Source organism: Scyliorhinus torazame, chromosome 1 (assembly GCF_047496885.1).
Source record: "Scyliorhinus torazame isolate Kashiwa2021f chromosome 1, sScyTor2.1, whole genome shotgun sequence".
Classification (NCBI taxonomy): Eukaryota; Metazoa; Chordata; class Chondrichthyes; order Carcharhiniformes; family Scyliorhinidae; genus Scyliorhinus; species Scyliorhinus torazame.
In genome coordinates, this window is record NC_092707.1 from 34,830,488 (window position 1) to 34,847,128 (window position 16,641).

Here is a 16,641-nt window from a genome sequence, read left to right on the forward strand (position 1 = left end):
CCCAAATAGTGCCAACCCCCAACTCGGCTTGACCTGGACTTTCACCACCTTGGACATAATCCTCGCGAAGCCCCTCCAAAACCCATCCAGTGCCGGGCATGACCAGAACATGTGGACGTGATTCGCCGGGCTACCCGAGCACCTCCCACATCTATCCTCCACCCCAAAGAACCTACTCAACCTCGCCCCTGTCATATGCGTTCTGTGAGTAACCTTGAATTGTATTAGGTAGAGCCTGGCGCAAGAGGAGGAAGAATTAACCCTACTCAGGGCATCAGCCCACAGACCCTCATCTATCTCCTCCCCAAGCTCCTCCTCCCACTTGCCGTTTAACTCCTCTACCGAGGCCTCCTCCTCTTCTTTCAGCTCCTGGTAGATCGCCGAGACCCTGCCTTCTCCAACCCATACACCCAAAATCACCCTGTCCTGAGATCCCTGTGCCGGGAGCATCGGGAATTCCCTCACCTGCCGCCTCACAAACGCCCTCACTTGCATACACCTGAAAGCATTTCCCGGGGGGTAACCCAAACTTCTCCTCCAGTGCCCCTAGGCTCGCAAACATCCCATCTATAAACAGGTCCCCATTCTTCTAGTCCCTGCCCGATGCCAGCTCCGAAACCCCCCATCCATCCTTCCCGGGATGAACCGATGGTTCTCCCGAATCGGGTACTAAACCGAGGTTCCCATCTCGCCCCTGTGTTGTCTCCACTGCCCCCAGATCTACAACGTCGTCGTCACCACCGTACTCGTGGTGTACCTTGTCGGCGAGAGCGGCAGTGGTGCCATCGCCAGAGCCCTCAGGCCCGTGCCCACACAGGACGCCATCTCCAACCTCTTCCACGCCACCCCCTCTCCCTCCATTACCCACTTATTGATCATCGCCACATTGGCAGCCCAATAGCCACACAAATTCGGCATCGCCAGCCCCCCCTGTCCCTGCTACGGTCCAGAAACACTCTCTTCACCCTCGGGGTCTTATTCGCCCACACAAAACCCATGATGCTCCTACTTACCCGTTTGAAAAAGGCCTTGGGGATCATAATGGGAAGGCACTGGAACACAAAGAGAAACCTTGGGAGGACCGTCATTTTGACCGACTGCACCCTACCCGCTAGTGAGAGTGCCAGCATGTCCCATCTTTTAAAATCTCCTCCATCTGCTCCACCAACCGCGTCAAATTGAGCTTGTGCAGGGCCCCCCAACTCCCAACCACCTGGATCTCTAAGTACCGAAAGCTCCTTTCCGCCCTCTTCAACGGCAGGTCGTCTATCCCCTTTCCCTGGTCCCTTGGATGTACCACAAAGAGCTCACTTTTCCCTACATTGAGCCTATACCCCGAGAAGTCCCCAAACTCCCTTAGGATCCGCATGACTTCTGCCATCCCCTCCACTGGATCTGCCACATACAGCAACAGATCGTCCACATACAACGACACCCGATGTTCCTCTCCCCCTCGGACCAGTCCCCTCCATTTCCTGGACCCCCTTAGTGCCATGGCCAGAGGCTCAATTGCCAATGCAAATAACAAGGGGGACAGGGGGCACCCCTGCCTCGTCCCTCGGTACAGCCGAAAGTACTCCGACCTCTGCCGTTTCGTAGCCACACTCGCCACTGGGGCTCTATATAGCAACCTGACCCAGCTGATGAACCCCTCCCCGAACCCAAACCTCCGCAGCACTTCCCAAAGATACTCCCACTCCACCCGGTCGAAGGCCTTCTCCGCGTTCATAGCTGCCACTACCTCCACTTCTCTGTGTTGTACAACTTCAACAAGACGTCCCAACTCCTGTATTCAATGTTCTGACCAATGAAACCTAGCATGCCGAATGCCTTCTTCACCATCCGGCAATTTCCTCCCTCGCCTCCCACAACATCCTCGGATACATTTCATCAGGCCCTGGGGATTTATCCACCTTGATGCACTTTTAAGAGTTTTTGCACCTCCTTCTCTGTAATACGTACACTCCTCAAGACGTCACTATTTATTTCCTCAAGTTCCCTAACATCCATGCCTTTCTCAATACCGATGAGATTATTCATTTAGAATCTCACCCATCTCTTGTGGATCTGCACATGGATGACTTTGCAGATCCTTAAGAGGCTCTACTCTCTCCCTCATTACTCTTTTGCCCTTTACGTATTTGTGGAAGCTCTTTGGATTCTCCTTTGCCTTATCTGCTAGAGCAATCTCATGTCACCTTTTTGCCCTCCTGATTTCTCTCTTAACTCTATTCCGACAACATCAATACTCTTCAAGGGATCCACTTGATCCCGGTTCATATGCCTTCTTCTTTAAAAATTTTTTTTTTTTTTTTTTATAAAAAGAGTACCCAATTCATTTTTTCCAATTAAGGGGCAATTTAGCTTGGCCAATCCACGTCGCCTGCACATCTTTTGGGTTGTGGGGGTGAAACCGACGCAAACATGGGGAGAATGTGCAAATCCACACGATCAGTGACCCAGAGCCAGGATTGAACCTGGGACCTCGGCGCCGTGAGGCAACAGGGCTAACCCACTGAGCCACCGTGCTGCCCCTCCTCCTCCTTTTTATTGACCAGGGCCTCAATATCCTGAGCCATTCAGGTTCCCTACTTCTACCGGCCTTGCCTTTCGCTCTAAAATGAATGTGCTTATCCTGAGCTCTGGTTAAAATACTTTTGAAAGCCTCCCACTTCCCAGCTGTCCCTTTGCCTGCCAACAGGTCATTTTTTCATTTTTCAACAGATTCAAAAACAGCTTCTTTCCCGCTGTTACCAGACTCCTGAATGACCCTCTTATGGACTGAACTAATCTCTCCACACATCTTTTCTACCGAGTAGCACTACACTCTGTATGCTTCACCCAATGTCTTATGTATTTACATTGCGTATTTATCGTATGTGCTTTGTTTTTCATGTATGGAACGATCGGTCTGGACTGTACGCAGAACAATACTTTTCACTGTACCTTGGTACATGCGACAATAAATCCAAATCCAAAAGTCAGACTTCCGAAGCAATCCTAAGATTGGTGATCTTAGTACAGCCTGTGAAACAGTGGTATTCTATTCCACTGAGCACCTGAGAGATTGTGTGAAAACTTGAAAGCACGTGGCAATTCAAGGCAGAAGAATACTGAAAGCACTGTTGGAAATCCTTGAGGTGGATTGTTGCTGAAAACAGCTGAGAAAGTGTTGTTTGGAACAAGATTCTGAGGCTGGTATTTTCAAGAGTGGACTTTGGAAACATTTGTGAGATGATCCATCTGGAGGAATTTGAGGAGAAATGCACAGAAATTCGACTGGGGGCACTTGAAATTGGGTTTCAGAGTGGGGTGTAGCTTACCACAGTTAGCCTGTTAGTTTACAGGGACTGTGTATCTACTGCACGAGATATATTTTGTAACTGGTGTTATTCTTAAAATCTGCGTTCATTTGTTAAGATAATTGGGATTGAAGGAGTATTGTGTTATAGTCAAACTTTGTGCTTAACAATTTTTTGTTGTTGTTGAAAGCTAACTTGCAGGCTCGTGGCTCTCGATCCACATTTTCTCAAAAAAAAATATAAGTTGTAGTCGGGGTTCCAATCTGAGCTTTCCCGTCCAGGAGTAACATCAACTGGGGTCATAACAGGGGGCATTCTTCAACTGAGTTATTGATTAGAGTGCACCAATAGCTGCCAGGTTTCCTTCTGCTGAAATGTTACACAAAGGCCTTGGCCGGTGTGGAAACGGTTGAGGAATACTCAAAGTTGGCGCAGCAGGTTGAAGCTGGGTGGGCGAGCTGTGGGATACGTGATGAGGAAATGGTTTTAGTGGTGGTATATTGGGGTTCCATTTCTCCTGCCAAACGGCCTCAGCTCTTATTCTTTGGCACAGTGGTCTTAGCCATACAGGGTGGCATGATGGGAGGTGAGCCGCAGGTGGATTGGTAAGATCCCTGCGTAACGGCAGGCTTGGATTGATGCAATCCTTCTCCAAGATCTCCCTCATGTGAAGGGGTGGGAGGGACTGGTTTAGCACAGTGGACTAAACAGCTGGCTTTTTTTTTTGATAAACAATTTTATTGAGGCATTTTGGCATAGTAAACAACAACAATACAAAACAGTGTGCAAAGAACAATCAACATAGTGCAAAAACCAGCTCCCCTCCTACAAGGACCCGCTTAACTACCCCCCTAATCTACGTTGCCCTAACCCCCCCCCCCCCACCTCACAATAAATTTTCCGCGAAGAAGTCGATAAATGGTTGCCACCTCCGGGCAAACCCTGACAGTGACCCTCTCAGAGCAAACTTAATTTTCACCAGACCGAGAAAGCTCGCCATATCAGATAGCCAGGCCTCCGACTTTGGGGGCTTTTGAGTCCCTCCATGCCAGCAGAATTCGTCGGCAGGCTACCAGGGAAGCAAAGAACAGCTGGCTTGTTATGCAGAGCAAGACAAGCAGCGCGGGTTCAATTCCCGTACTGGCCTCCCCAAATAGGTGCCGGAATGTGGCGACTAGGGGCTTTTCACAGTAACTTCATTGAAGCCTACATGTGACAATAAGCGATTATTGTTATTATTATTATTATAAGTTGCTCAGGACAGGGAGCCAGGGGAGTTGAATTGGTTGGAGGGTATGCAAGATGATATGCATTGTTTTGTTGAGCTGGGGATCAACCAAACTGGTGTGGGATGAGTTGTACCATACTGGTGCATAGTACTCTGAAGTCGAGCAGATGATGGCAAGTGCTGAAGTCCTTAAGCTTTGAGCACCTGCACCTCATGAAGAGCCAGCACGTTTGCTGAGGAGGGTGTTTTGTGTTTTAATCTTAGCTGCTGTCTTGCTCAGATGTTTTTTTGCATGTCAATGTTCAGTCAAGGGTAGCACCAGGATGAACGAGATGCTGTTTGTGATTCAGTCTCTTGCCATTCAAGGAGATGCTAAGTTCCCTCTTTGCGCTGGCATTGTGGTGGTGGAATATGCTTGAGACTGTTATGTTGCTGCTGGGCTTACAGTTGTTGGCCGAATTTGCAACATTGTATTTTAGCTGTATAACACAGAACTATAGGATTTCATATGTTTCTTTCATAAATCTATACATCTGATAGCTATACTTAATTGCTTCTTGTGCTTACATTTTGCACTTTAAAATAACTGATCACAGGCATCTGTGAGGAGATGTGCATGCAATCAGTTCCTCAGCAACAACAACTGCATCTCACTTTCCTGTTATGGTCAATTATTGTCAACAAAGAGCTACATGCTCTTCTGAAAAGACAATTTTACACAAAATGTCTAAGTCCAGGGCGCTTTATGGCAAGGACTTGTATTTTTATACAGCATCTTTAACGTGACAAACGTCCAAAGCTTCTTCAAAGGAGCACTGGAAAGCAAAATGCGACACCGAGCCACATAAGGAGATATTGGGATCGGTGGCCAAAAGATTGGTTAAAGAGTTTTGGCGAAAGGTTTTAGGAAGCATCTTAAAGAGAGCCAGACAGGTTTAGGGGTGCTTAAGGCCGAGGCAGCTGAAGGCACAGCCACCAATGGTAGAGTGAAAACTGGGAATGCTCAAGACACCAGATATCTCAGAAGGTTGTGGGGCTTCAGGAGCTTAAGAGATAGGGAATTGCAAGGCCACAGAGGGATTTGAAAACAAGAATGCAAAACCGTTAAAAAGCAGAAGGAACATTAGAGAAACCCAATGTGGCCAGCGATTGGTCTTCAAACAGGAGCATGTAACAATTGAACAGAGTACTTTGCTCTCAAATGATCTGCTACGGTCATTTGTTTATCGCATTAGGTTGCTTTGAACTTACCAAGCTGCAGTGCACCCTTTATCTGATCTAATCCAGACTTTCTTTCTGCTTCATTCCGGAATCGTCTACGAATGGTAGGAAAGACTTTGGTTTCCCAGGCTTTGACTAAAAGTGCATAGTGATCCTCCTGTGGAAGGACAACATAAAGTCACAGAAACCAGACATTGCTAGTTTGCCAAATAGCTTTCTACAATTAATGGAAGAAAATGAAGATAAAACAAAAAATAACTCAATCACTCCTTTTGAATTAAAGCTGGCAAGATGGCTAATTTTTCTCTTTTTTTGCATGTATTTTTCATTCAATACATTTGTGTCCATTTCCCAAGTACCATGATATAGAAAGGACACAAGTCATAATATATTACAAGATTAACTTATATTGAAATGTGCGGGACAGAATATACACCTCATGAGTGGGCAGACCGAATAAATAATGAATGGTAAAGATATAAATTCTATGCCACTGTTCTTCGCAATCTATTATGGTTAGAACAGATGAATTAAGTAAAATATGCATTTCAAAGTGCATCATGATCCTTTATGAATTGTTACATTACCAACACTAACCGATGGGATTTGGGTTTATGATGGGCCTGAACCTGAACACGTATCACGAGAACATATGCTATTATTATGGTGCAAATATTCCAACAACGCAAGGTTAAAGCGATTTGTCATGATTTGTGGCGGCTTCTGTACCATCCAAATATTATCAAAAAATGATTAGGCAATCATTTATAATAGGCCTACCCCACATTAAAATCAATGATGATTGTAAATTTGCTGCATTTAAGCAGTTCTTCATGAGAGTGGCCACTTAAACCTGAAAAATAACGGAATTGGAAACCTGACGGTTGCAGTACCTGTGGACCTGTATTTGTGGAAGCAATTATTTCAGAGTTGCAACAAAAGAAGAAACCACAAACAAATTGATGTATGGGTTACACAACTGTTCAAAGACTGCTACCATTTGCCAGTGCAAATTCCAAGGTGATACATGGAGAGTTTTCAAATCTCACTTGTAGCTGTATGTCAGTTGCCGTGTTTGTAAATGAATGCACCATACATATGGATGATGGTTTCTATTTAGATTGTATGAACAAATCAGTAAGGCTCAAGTTGCCTGCTTAAAATTGCAGCATTTTGCACCTTGAGAAAATCATACGGTGAGATCTTTTGGACTTCACGCTGGCACGAACTTACGGTCCAACCGATGAGTGCAAACCCACCACCGGTTTTGCGGCGGTGAGGGGTGCGTTCAATGGGAAATCCAGTTGACAATGGCAGGACCAAAAGATACTCCCCCCGCCCCGGCAGGCCGCCTCCTGCTGCTGCAGAACACACCGTAGAGGGGAGAAAAACCCAACCCGGAATCCCTCCATGTTCTTAATATTCAAAGACAATGGTTGTTTCAGATTATGTGATGCCATTTAAATATCAGGCACTATTATTAAAACATAACATGTGGCGTGTACAGTAAAAATCATCATAGCCCAACATGAAAACCTGACAACAATTTTAATCATCTTTTATAATTCTACTGGCTTATTGAACTACAACCAGCTCAGGTATTAGCTCCTCTGCTCTCTCATCATCTGGTGCATGTCATTTTGGTGGCAGAATCAATATATTATCCATGCGACCTCAAGTTTAAAATTAGCTGCGGCGTTACCTAATCAGTTCCTCAGAAAATTGTGACACTGTCTGCCATTGGGGCACTAGGGAGCACAACTGTCTAACTTGTAGTAAATGTTAATAATATGTTAAGAATATCTCCACTGCAGCGACCTTCGAAACAATAGTTTATAAACTCCGAATTGATGTTAAGGTCTCTTCTCAGTCTAGGAAAAGGGACAACGCTGTTTCAAAGAACATTTGAATACTTACAATGCAAAGACAAAGAAAACAAGCAGCTAATTTGTCTATCACTTACTCTTGGAATGTCATCATCATCGTCATCATCACTTTCATCATCAGCTACTGGTGATGGATGACAGTATGGACCAGATATCAAAAGGTTTTCATAGCTCAATTCCACTTTGTAATGGCAAGAGGCGTCACTGTCATATTCTGAAAGTGACAATAAGAGATGCCACATTAGGCACATTCCCTGCTCATCCTCCTACTATCAAGTGGCATCTTTAAGAACGTGCAAAAACTTCGATCCAGTCTAAATCAAAAGTCAAAAACAGAATACTACAGATGCTGAAAATCTGAATTAAAAATAGAAAATGCTGGAAATACTCAGCAGGTCTCCAGCTTTGTGGAGAGAGAATTAGAATTAATGTTTCAGAACCCTTGTTCTGATCTTGATAAACGTTAGTTCCAAGGTTATAGGCTTGAGAAAGGAATCAAGACACATAATTCAAACATATGTAATACTGTTGGTTTGGTTCAGTTGCATGCAGGCCAACTACTTTTTTAAGTTTGAGCTGTCAGCTGTTTAAACCTAAGAATTCCCAGGAGCCATTAAGAATGATCAAATTCTATTACTCAAATAAAGGCAATTGCTTTGGAATTGTTCAAGAGTTCAGAAACAGCAGTTTAGCCCACCCAATGGTCAGAAATATGATATTACAATTAGTATGTATACCAATGTTAATTTCAAATAATAGTAATTTAATTTTCAAAATTATTTTCCTTTTGAGGAGCTACCTAATACAATATGTTACTTGTATTTATTTATCTATTGTTGGATAGCTTGCATTAATATAGCATTTTTCATGACATTAGGGTATTCCAAAGCAATTTGCAGTCAATCAAGTACTTCTGAAGTGTTGCCACTGTTGTCATGTACAAAATGCAGCAGCCAATTTATGCACAGCATATCCCCACAAGCAGCAATGTGATAATGGCTCGATCATCTGGTTTTGATAGGTCTGATTTTCCCCAGAGATGGAAGAGGCACAGAACAATTCTGGCAACTAAAGTATTTGGAAAATTGTTCCCTGCATGTTCACTTGGGCATATCATCAAAAGCTTACTTAGTTTCTAGGTAATAAGAGATGGCACTTATCTAGGTGAATAGTCTAAAATACTGAAGCCAAAACAATCGAAAGTAAATCTAGAGGATGGAAAAGACCGAATAACATTGCACCAATATACAATCAAATGTCTTTAAATTAGAAATGCTACTTACGTTGTTGTGCTGCAGCAGTTGCTGCAATTCGACAGGGTGGACCATGGGACCCAGTATCTGATGCCACACTAGCACCAGCATCATTATCGCTGTCAGAGGCCATGGCAAATGGCAATGCCTCAAAGTTGGCACTGATTTCCTCAGCTAGATCAACGCATAGGTCAGCTGCATTCCGGTGTGCCTGACCCTCTGCATAAGCAAAAGGACGACACCCAAAGTTTGCACGAACTTTAGTATTCTATTAAAAACAAGCAGATGGAAACAAGCAATTGCAAGCTCAAGAATTTGCTCCATACAATTAGAAATAACTAGAGATAATATGTTGAAGAACAAACTGATTATTTTTGTCTCTTGATGTGGGCTTATTTGGGAGTGTGGGGTTCTTTCGCCCCCTGGAATCCAGATAGACACACATCATAACGCCTCTAAATAGTCTCATCATCATTAATTGCTTCATATTCCCAATGTAAAAGATAAAAGACTTGCATTTATTTAGTATTCATAAAATTTACAGTGCAGAAGGAGGCCATTCGGCCCGTCGCGTCTGCACCGGCTCTTGGAAAGAGCACCCTACACAAGTCCACACCTCCAACCTATCCCCATAACCCAGCAACCTCACCCAACATTAAGGGCAATTTTGGACACTAAGGGCAATTTATCATGGCCAATCCACCTAACCTGCACATCTTTGGACTGTGGGAGGAAACCGGAGCACCCGGAGGAAACCCACGCACACACGGGGAGAACATGCAGACTCCGCACAGACAAATGACCCAAGCAGAGAATCGAACCTGGGACCCTGGAGCTGTGAAGCAATTGCGCTAACCACTATGCTACCGTGCTGCCCTTTCATCTTTCATAACATCAGCCAATGATGCATTTTTACAGTAGAATCAATGTCATAGTGGAGGAAATGCAATCGGCAATTTCTACAGAGCAAGGTTCCACAGACAAGAATGCGGCAATGAACAGATAATCTGCTTTGAGCATTGTGGCTGATGGATAAATTATTGGCCAGGACACAAGGGAGAACTCCCTGCTCTTTTTCAAGATAGTGCCATGTGATCTTTTACCTTTACTCTAATATCTCATCCAGAAGATGGGACCTCTGAAAGTGTAGCACTTCAAGTAACAAAGTATCACAACTCACATTTATGTAAAAATGCACTAAATATTAGCATAAAATATTGCATGCCAAGATCAGCATGTAATAATAATAATAACCACTTATTGTCACAAGTAGGCTTCAATGAAGTTACTGTGAAAAGCCCCTAGTCGCCACATTCCAGCACCTGTTCGGGGAGGCTGTGAACAGGAATTGAACCCACACTGCTGGTCTTGTTCTGCATTACAAGCCAGCTGTTTAGCTCACTGTGCTAGACCAGCCCCTGAATGTCACCTGAATAAAAGTAATATCTTCACATACTTTTTCTGGTCATGCAATGAACAAAGAGCCAGTGAAGATGATGAAAAAATTGAAAGCACAATTTCTTCAACAAAAAGATTGGACAGTTGTCGCCGTGCAGTTTTTAAGAATGATTGCAAGATGTTCAAAGGATTACATATTATAACAAAGCTACAACACAGAATGGCCAATCCCGAAACAAATCACTTGCAAATGAAAAAGTATGTGAAGATATTACTTTTATTCCTGCGACATGCTGATCTTGGCATGCAATATTTTATGCTAATATTTTGTGCGTTTTTACATAAATGTGAGTCGTGATACTTTCTTACTTGAAGTGCTACACTTTCAGAGGTCCCATCTTCTGGATGAGATATTAGAATTGCCAATTCCGAAACAAATCACTTGCAAATGAAATCTGAGCACTTGTTGCCTGTGACACTTATTTGATAAATATTCTGGTCAGGCAAAGGGTTTGCTGGACACATGAACATTTTTTCATTTGGCATAAACAGGGATAGAATTCTTCATGTGTCTTACAGTGCTCTTCAGGTGTAAGACAGAAGAGCAGGATGATTGATTCTCTAGACTGCTGCAAAATTAAATGTCCAGCAGTGACTAGGCTAGTCATATGGCTTCACAGCAAAATATACCCTGCCAATCTTAACCCAACTGCAATGTGGGGAGTCCTCTTTACTAATTTCCACCATTTGCCAATTATACACAAGAGATCATCTGAACAATTCAGTCTAATGTAACAAGTATCCAGTTTGAAAAACTGCCCAAATGACAGGATAGTTGCCACGAGTACAGTTGTGTGTACTCCATGTTAGAATAAGCTGTTATTTAATGCTGCAAACTGCAGCTTCAATATTGCAGAATAGTATACAGTTGAAGAATCTGACAGTAGGTCAATTTCATGAAAACATGTGGCACCGTAGCAAGGTCATGTTTTGAGCATTCGAGCTTCACGGTGGAATATATTTTGGTGATCGCAGTCCATCTTCAAATAATACAAACCTTCAACTCATCATCTGGCCTACGTGCTGAAAATGAGTGATAAATGAAACAAATAAATTACCTTTTTCTGAATGTGAACAACTGGCCACATTCCACCAGAAACATCTTCTAGGAATGGGCTCAGTCTCTGCCCACAGTATGTGAAATATACTCTGCCCTTTGATGGCTGTCCAGGTGGAGGAGGGGTTCCATCACTTCTCTCCCAACCAATACCTGCTACATCACCTAGAGGAAGAAAAGAAGTAGAGGAGGGAAAAAACATATGCGGTGCGGTTATTTTAATTATCGTGTTTTAATGGTTTTAATAAAAGGTGAAAATGGTTACATTCTATTTATGGCTCATTTTTAATTACTGAAAAAAAGCCACAAAAAAACAGGAGGCTTGCCAATCCTAGCAACAGCTAACTTTTCCTATATTAAGACAGCAAAACAGCAATGATCCACGCTCCTGATTGTTCAGCTGTGTATTTTGGTGCTCATATATTACATTAGTTGAGAAAGTAATCACATTTGTCTTTGATGCCCTATGTCGTTCAATCGCCTGGAAGCTCTTACACTATAATCTCCAAAAATAAGGACTGTTACTTGGGGATGATAGCAAAGAGCTGCGAGGGGCTGTAACATGGCCACACAAAAAAAAAAGTCAATGCCTTTGTATGAGAAGGTTGAGAAAAAAGGAAAAAAAAAATTATTGAGGCGCAAAACCCTTTTTAAACAAAAAATGAGTTTAACTGTTCTGAATGTTTTGAGAAAACTCTCTCCTAGAATAAATGTGTGGTACGAGGTGTGGAAACTGAGAGAAGGGAGTTTAAAACTGGAGATAAAAATGTCTCCTTGATGACAGATCAACCTGAAGTGCATCTCTTCGCTAAGATGACTAACAGGACCATTCTTTTTTTTAAAATAAAATATATTTTATTAAAGTTTTCAACCAAAATTTTTCCATTTTACAAATCAACATAAAAATAATACAGTAATAATAATAAATAACATTATTTGAATAATATGGTGAACTAACAAAGTAACAAAATATAGTGCTTCCCCCCCCCCGCCCTTTTCCCTCCCCCCCCACCCACCCACCCTGGGCTGCTGCTGACGATCTATTTTCCCTTAATTTTCCGCGAGATAGTCAAGGAACGGTTGCCACCGCCTGGAGAACCACTGAGCCGATCCTCTCAGCGCAAATTTCATTCGTTCCAGTTTTATGAACCCTGCCTCCACGCCGGGGGGTTTCGCTTCCTTCCACATAAGTAGGATCCTTCGCCGGGCTATCAGGGACGCAAAGGCCAGAATATCGGCCTCTTTCGCCTCCTGCACTCCCGGCTCTTCCGCTACCCCAAATATAGCTAACCCCCAGCCTGGCTTGTCCCGGACCTTCACCACCTTTGCCACTCCCCTCCAGTATTCATCCAGTGCCGGACACGACCAAAACAGGCGTGTGTGATTCGCCGGGCTTCCCAAGCACCTCCCGCACCTGTCCTCCACTCCGAAGAACCTGCTCAGTCTTGCTCCCGTCATATGTGCTCTGTGTAGAACCTTAAATTGTATCAGGCTAAGTCTGGCACACGAGGACGAGGAATTTACCCTACTAAGGGCATCAGCCCACAGTCCCTCCTCAATCTCCTCCCCCAGCTCTTCTTCACATTTTCCCTTTAGCTCCTCTACCAGCGCCTCCCCCTCGTCTCTCATCTCCTGATATATTTTGGACACTTTGCCCTCCCCGACCCATACCCCCGAAATCACTCCATCCTGGATCCCGAGTGTCGGGAGCACCGGAAATTCCCTCACCTGTTGCCTCGTAAACGCCCTCACTTGCATATATCTAAAGATAGTCCCCGGGGGCAACTCATACTTTTCCTCCAGCGCTCCCAGGCTCGCAAACGTCCCGTCTATAAACAAATCTCTCAATCTCCTAATTCCTGCTCGTTGCCAGCTCTGGAACCCTCCGTCCATCCTTCCTGGGGCAAACCTGTGGTTATTCCCTGATCGGGAACCATACCGAGGCACCCGTCACCCCCCTGTGTCGCCTCCACTGCCCCCAGATCCTTAAGGTTGCCACCACCACTGAGTTTGTGGTATACCTTTTCGGGGAGAGCGGCAGCGGCGCCGTCACCAGCGCCTGTAGGCTCGTTCCTTTACAGGACGCCATCTCCAGCCACTTCCACGCCACCCCCCTCTCCCTCCCTCATCCACTTACAAACCATCGCCACATTGGCGGCCCAGTAGTCGTCGTCCAGGCTCGACAACGCCAGTCCCCCTCTGTCCCTGCTACGCTGCAGGAACCCCCTCCTTACCCTCGGGGTCTTCCCTGCCCACACAAAACTCATAATGCTCCTGTCTATTTTCCTGAAAAAGGCCTTTGTGATCAGAATGGGTAGACATTGAAACACGAACAGAAACCTCGGGAGAACCATCATTTTTACCGCCTGCACTCTGCCCGCCAATGAGCGCGGCAGCATATCCCACCTCTTGAAATCCTCCTCCATCTGCTCCACCAGCCGCGTCAGATTGAGTCTGTGTAGAGTTCCCCAGCTCCTAGCTACCTGGATCCCCAAATATCGGAAGCTCCTTTCCACTCTCCTTAACGGCAGGGCGTCTATTCCTCTTCCCTGGTCCCCGGGGTGTATTACAAAAAGCTCGCTCTTCCCCATATTTAGCCTGTATCCCGAAAAATCTCCAAACTCCCTCAATATCTGCATAACCTCTGTCATCCCCTCTACAGGGTCCGCAACATATAGCAGTAAGTCATCTGCATAGAGTGACACTCGATGTTCCTCTCCCCCTCTAACCACCCCCCTCCATTTTTTAGAGTCTCTCAACGCTATGGCCAGTGGTTCAATTGCCAACGCGAACAGTAATGGGGACAGGGGACGCCCCTGCCTTGTTCTCCTGTGTAGCCGGAAATACTCCGATCTTTGCTGGTTTGTGACTACACTTGCCACTGGGGCCCCATATAGGAGTCTGACCCATCTGATAAACCCCTCCCCGAACCCAAACCTCCTCAACACCTCCCATAGATACTCCCACTCTAACCTATCGAATGCCTTCTCCGCATCCATCGCCACCACTATCTCTGCCTCCCCCTCCGCTGGGGGCATCATTATCACCCCCAGCAGCCGTCGCACGTTGACATTCAGTTGTCTCCCATTTACAAACCCTGTCTGGTCTTCATGCACCACCCCCGGGACACAATCCTCTATCCTCGTCGCCAGCACTTTTGCCAGCAGCTTGGCGTCTACATTTAGGAGTGAGATAGGTCTATATGACCCGCATTGCAGCGGATCTTTATCCCGCTTCAGGATTAGTGATATCGTTGCCTCCGACATTGTCGAGGGTAGTGTCCCCCCTTCTCTGGCTTCGTTAAAGGTTCTCGCCAGCAGCGGGGCCAACAGGTCCACATATTTCCTGTAGAATTCCACCGGGAACACGTCTGGTCCCGGGGCCTTCCCTGCTTGCATGTTCCCCAGTCCCTTAGTCACCTCATCCACCTCAATTGGCGCCCCCAGTCCTGCCACCTCCTGCTCCTCCACCCTCAGGAACCTTAGTTAGTCCAGAAACTGTTGCATTCCTTCAGGGGGTTGGGACTTGTATAGCCTCTCGTAGAAGGTCTTAAACACCTCATTTACCTTCCCTGCTCTCCGCTCCGCAGTTCCCGTTTCATCCCTAACTCCCCCAATCTCTCTCGCCGCTATCCTCTTGCAAAGTTGGTAGGCCAGCAGCCGGCTTGCCTTTTCCCCAGACTCATATCTCATCCCCTGTGCCTTCCTCCACTGTGCCTCTGCCTTTCCTGTGACCATTCTTGACTGTTCACTTTTAAGAGTGTGATTTAAAAGTAATTAAAAATTGACAGGAATATTGAATACAGGGTTTTAACATTAATATAAGTTACTAGAACAGTGGTTAACACTGCTGCCTCACAGCACCAGGGACCCGGATTCAATTCCAGCCTTGGGTGGAGTTCACACGTTCTCCCTGTGTCTGCGTGGGTTTCCTCTGGGTGCTTCAGTTTCCTCCCAAAGTCCAAAGATTACTCCTTAGTGTCCAAAGATCTGTAGGTTAGGTGGATTATGGGGTAGGGCGGGGAATTGGACCGAGATAGGGGGCTCTTTCATAAAGTCGCTGGGAACCCGATGGGCCGAACGGCCTCCTTCTGTACTGTAGGGATTCTATGGAAAGGATATTTTAAAAAGAAATTCTAAATTTAATCCACAAAATCCCACACTATCCAAAATTAAATTCAGTTCAACCAATTTAGATCAGCTCAGGGGCTATTCAGCTCCAGGGACTCAGGTTTGATACCCGGCTTGGGTCACTGTTTGTGTGGAATCTGCACGTTCCCCCTGTGTCTGCGTGGGTTTCCTCCGGGTGCTCTGGTTTCCTCTCAAGTCCCGAAAGACGTGTTGTTAGGTGAATTGAACATTCTGAAATCTCCCTCAGTGGAACAGGTGCCGGAATGTGGCGACTAGGGGCTTTTCACAGTAACTTCATTGCGGTGTTAATGCATGCCTACTTGTGATAATAAAGATTATTATTATTATTCCAATTGTAAAGCAAGTGCTTTGTTGACATAAGCAGTTCCTGAATAATTGACATAAAATTGACCAGGCAGTTTGCTATTGCACACCGAGGGTCAGGAAATCACACTGGAGGTCAGGAATGTATTTATCAGGGCGGCATGGTGTCACAGTGGTTAGCACTGCTGCCTCACAGCACCAAGGATCCATGTTTGATCCCGGGTCACTGCCCGTGTGGCGTTTGCACATTTCCCCCTTGTCTGCATGGGTCTCACCTCCACAACCCAAAGATGCGCAGGGCAGGTGCATTGGCCATGCTAAATTGCCCCTTATTTGAATCTAAGAAAAGGGAGTAGGACTATATGTATAATATATACATTATATTTCTAGACAAGCCATTTCTCACTTGCTTTTGATTCCACGTTGAAAGTTAAATAAATTAACAATTTATTGGTCAACCAAATTCCAGGATTATATATGTGATTAAAGTATATGCTTAGGTAATGGAACAGCAAGCATTTAGACAGCATCTTTAACATAGTAAAAAGTCCCTAATTACTGGACAGGACCAATTATCAATCAGAATTTAAAACTGAGCCACACAAGGAGATACTAGGACAGGTAACCAAAGACTTGGTAAAGAGTTAGGTCTTTAAGGAGGAGTGAGACCTAGAGAGGCAGACAGGTTTAGGGAGGGAATTTCAGAGCTTGGGACCCAAGCAGTTGAAGGCACAATGAAAATTAAACCTCTGCAAAAGGCCAGAATCGAAGAAATGCTGAGA

At 45.0% G+C, this 16,641-nt stretch overlaps 1 protein-coding gene across 1 annotated transcript in view; it reads right to left on the minus strand.

Annotated features, from left to right (window-relative positions):
* Positions 1-16,641, minus strand: part of LOC140397295 (probable E3 ubiquitin-protein ligase HECTD4) — a 561,188-nt gene that overhangs the window by 118,076 nt on the left and 426,471 nt on the right. The window contains 4 exon segments of the mRNA XM_072486148.1: positions 5,782-5,908; positions 7,715-7,851; positions 8,921-9,158; positions 11,407-11,570. Coding sequence (XP_072342249.1) covers positions 5,782-5,908; positions 7,715-7,851; positions 8,921-9,158; positions 11,407-11,570 — 666 coding nt within the window.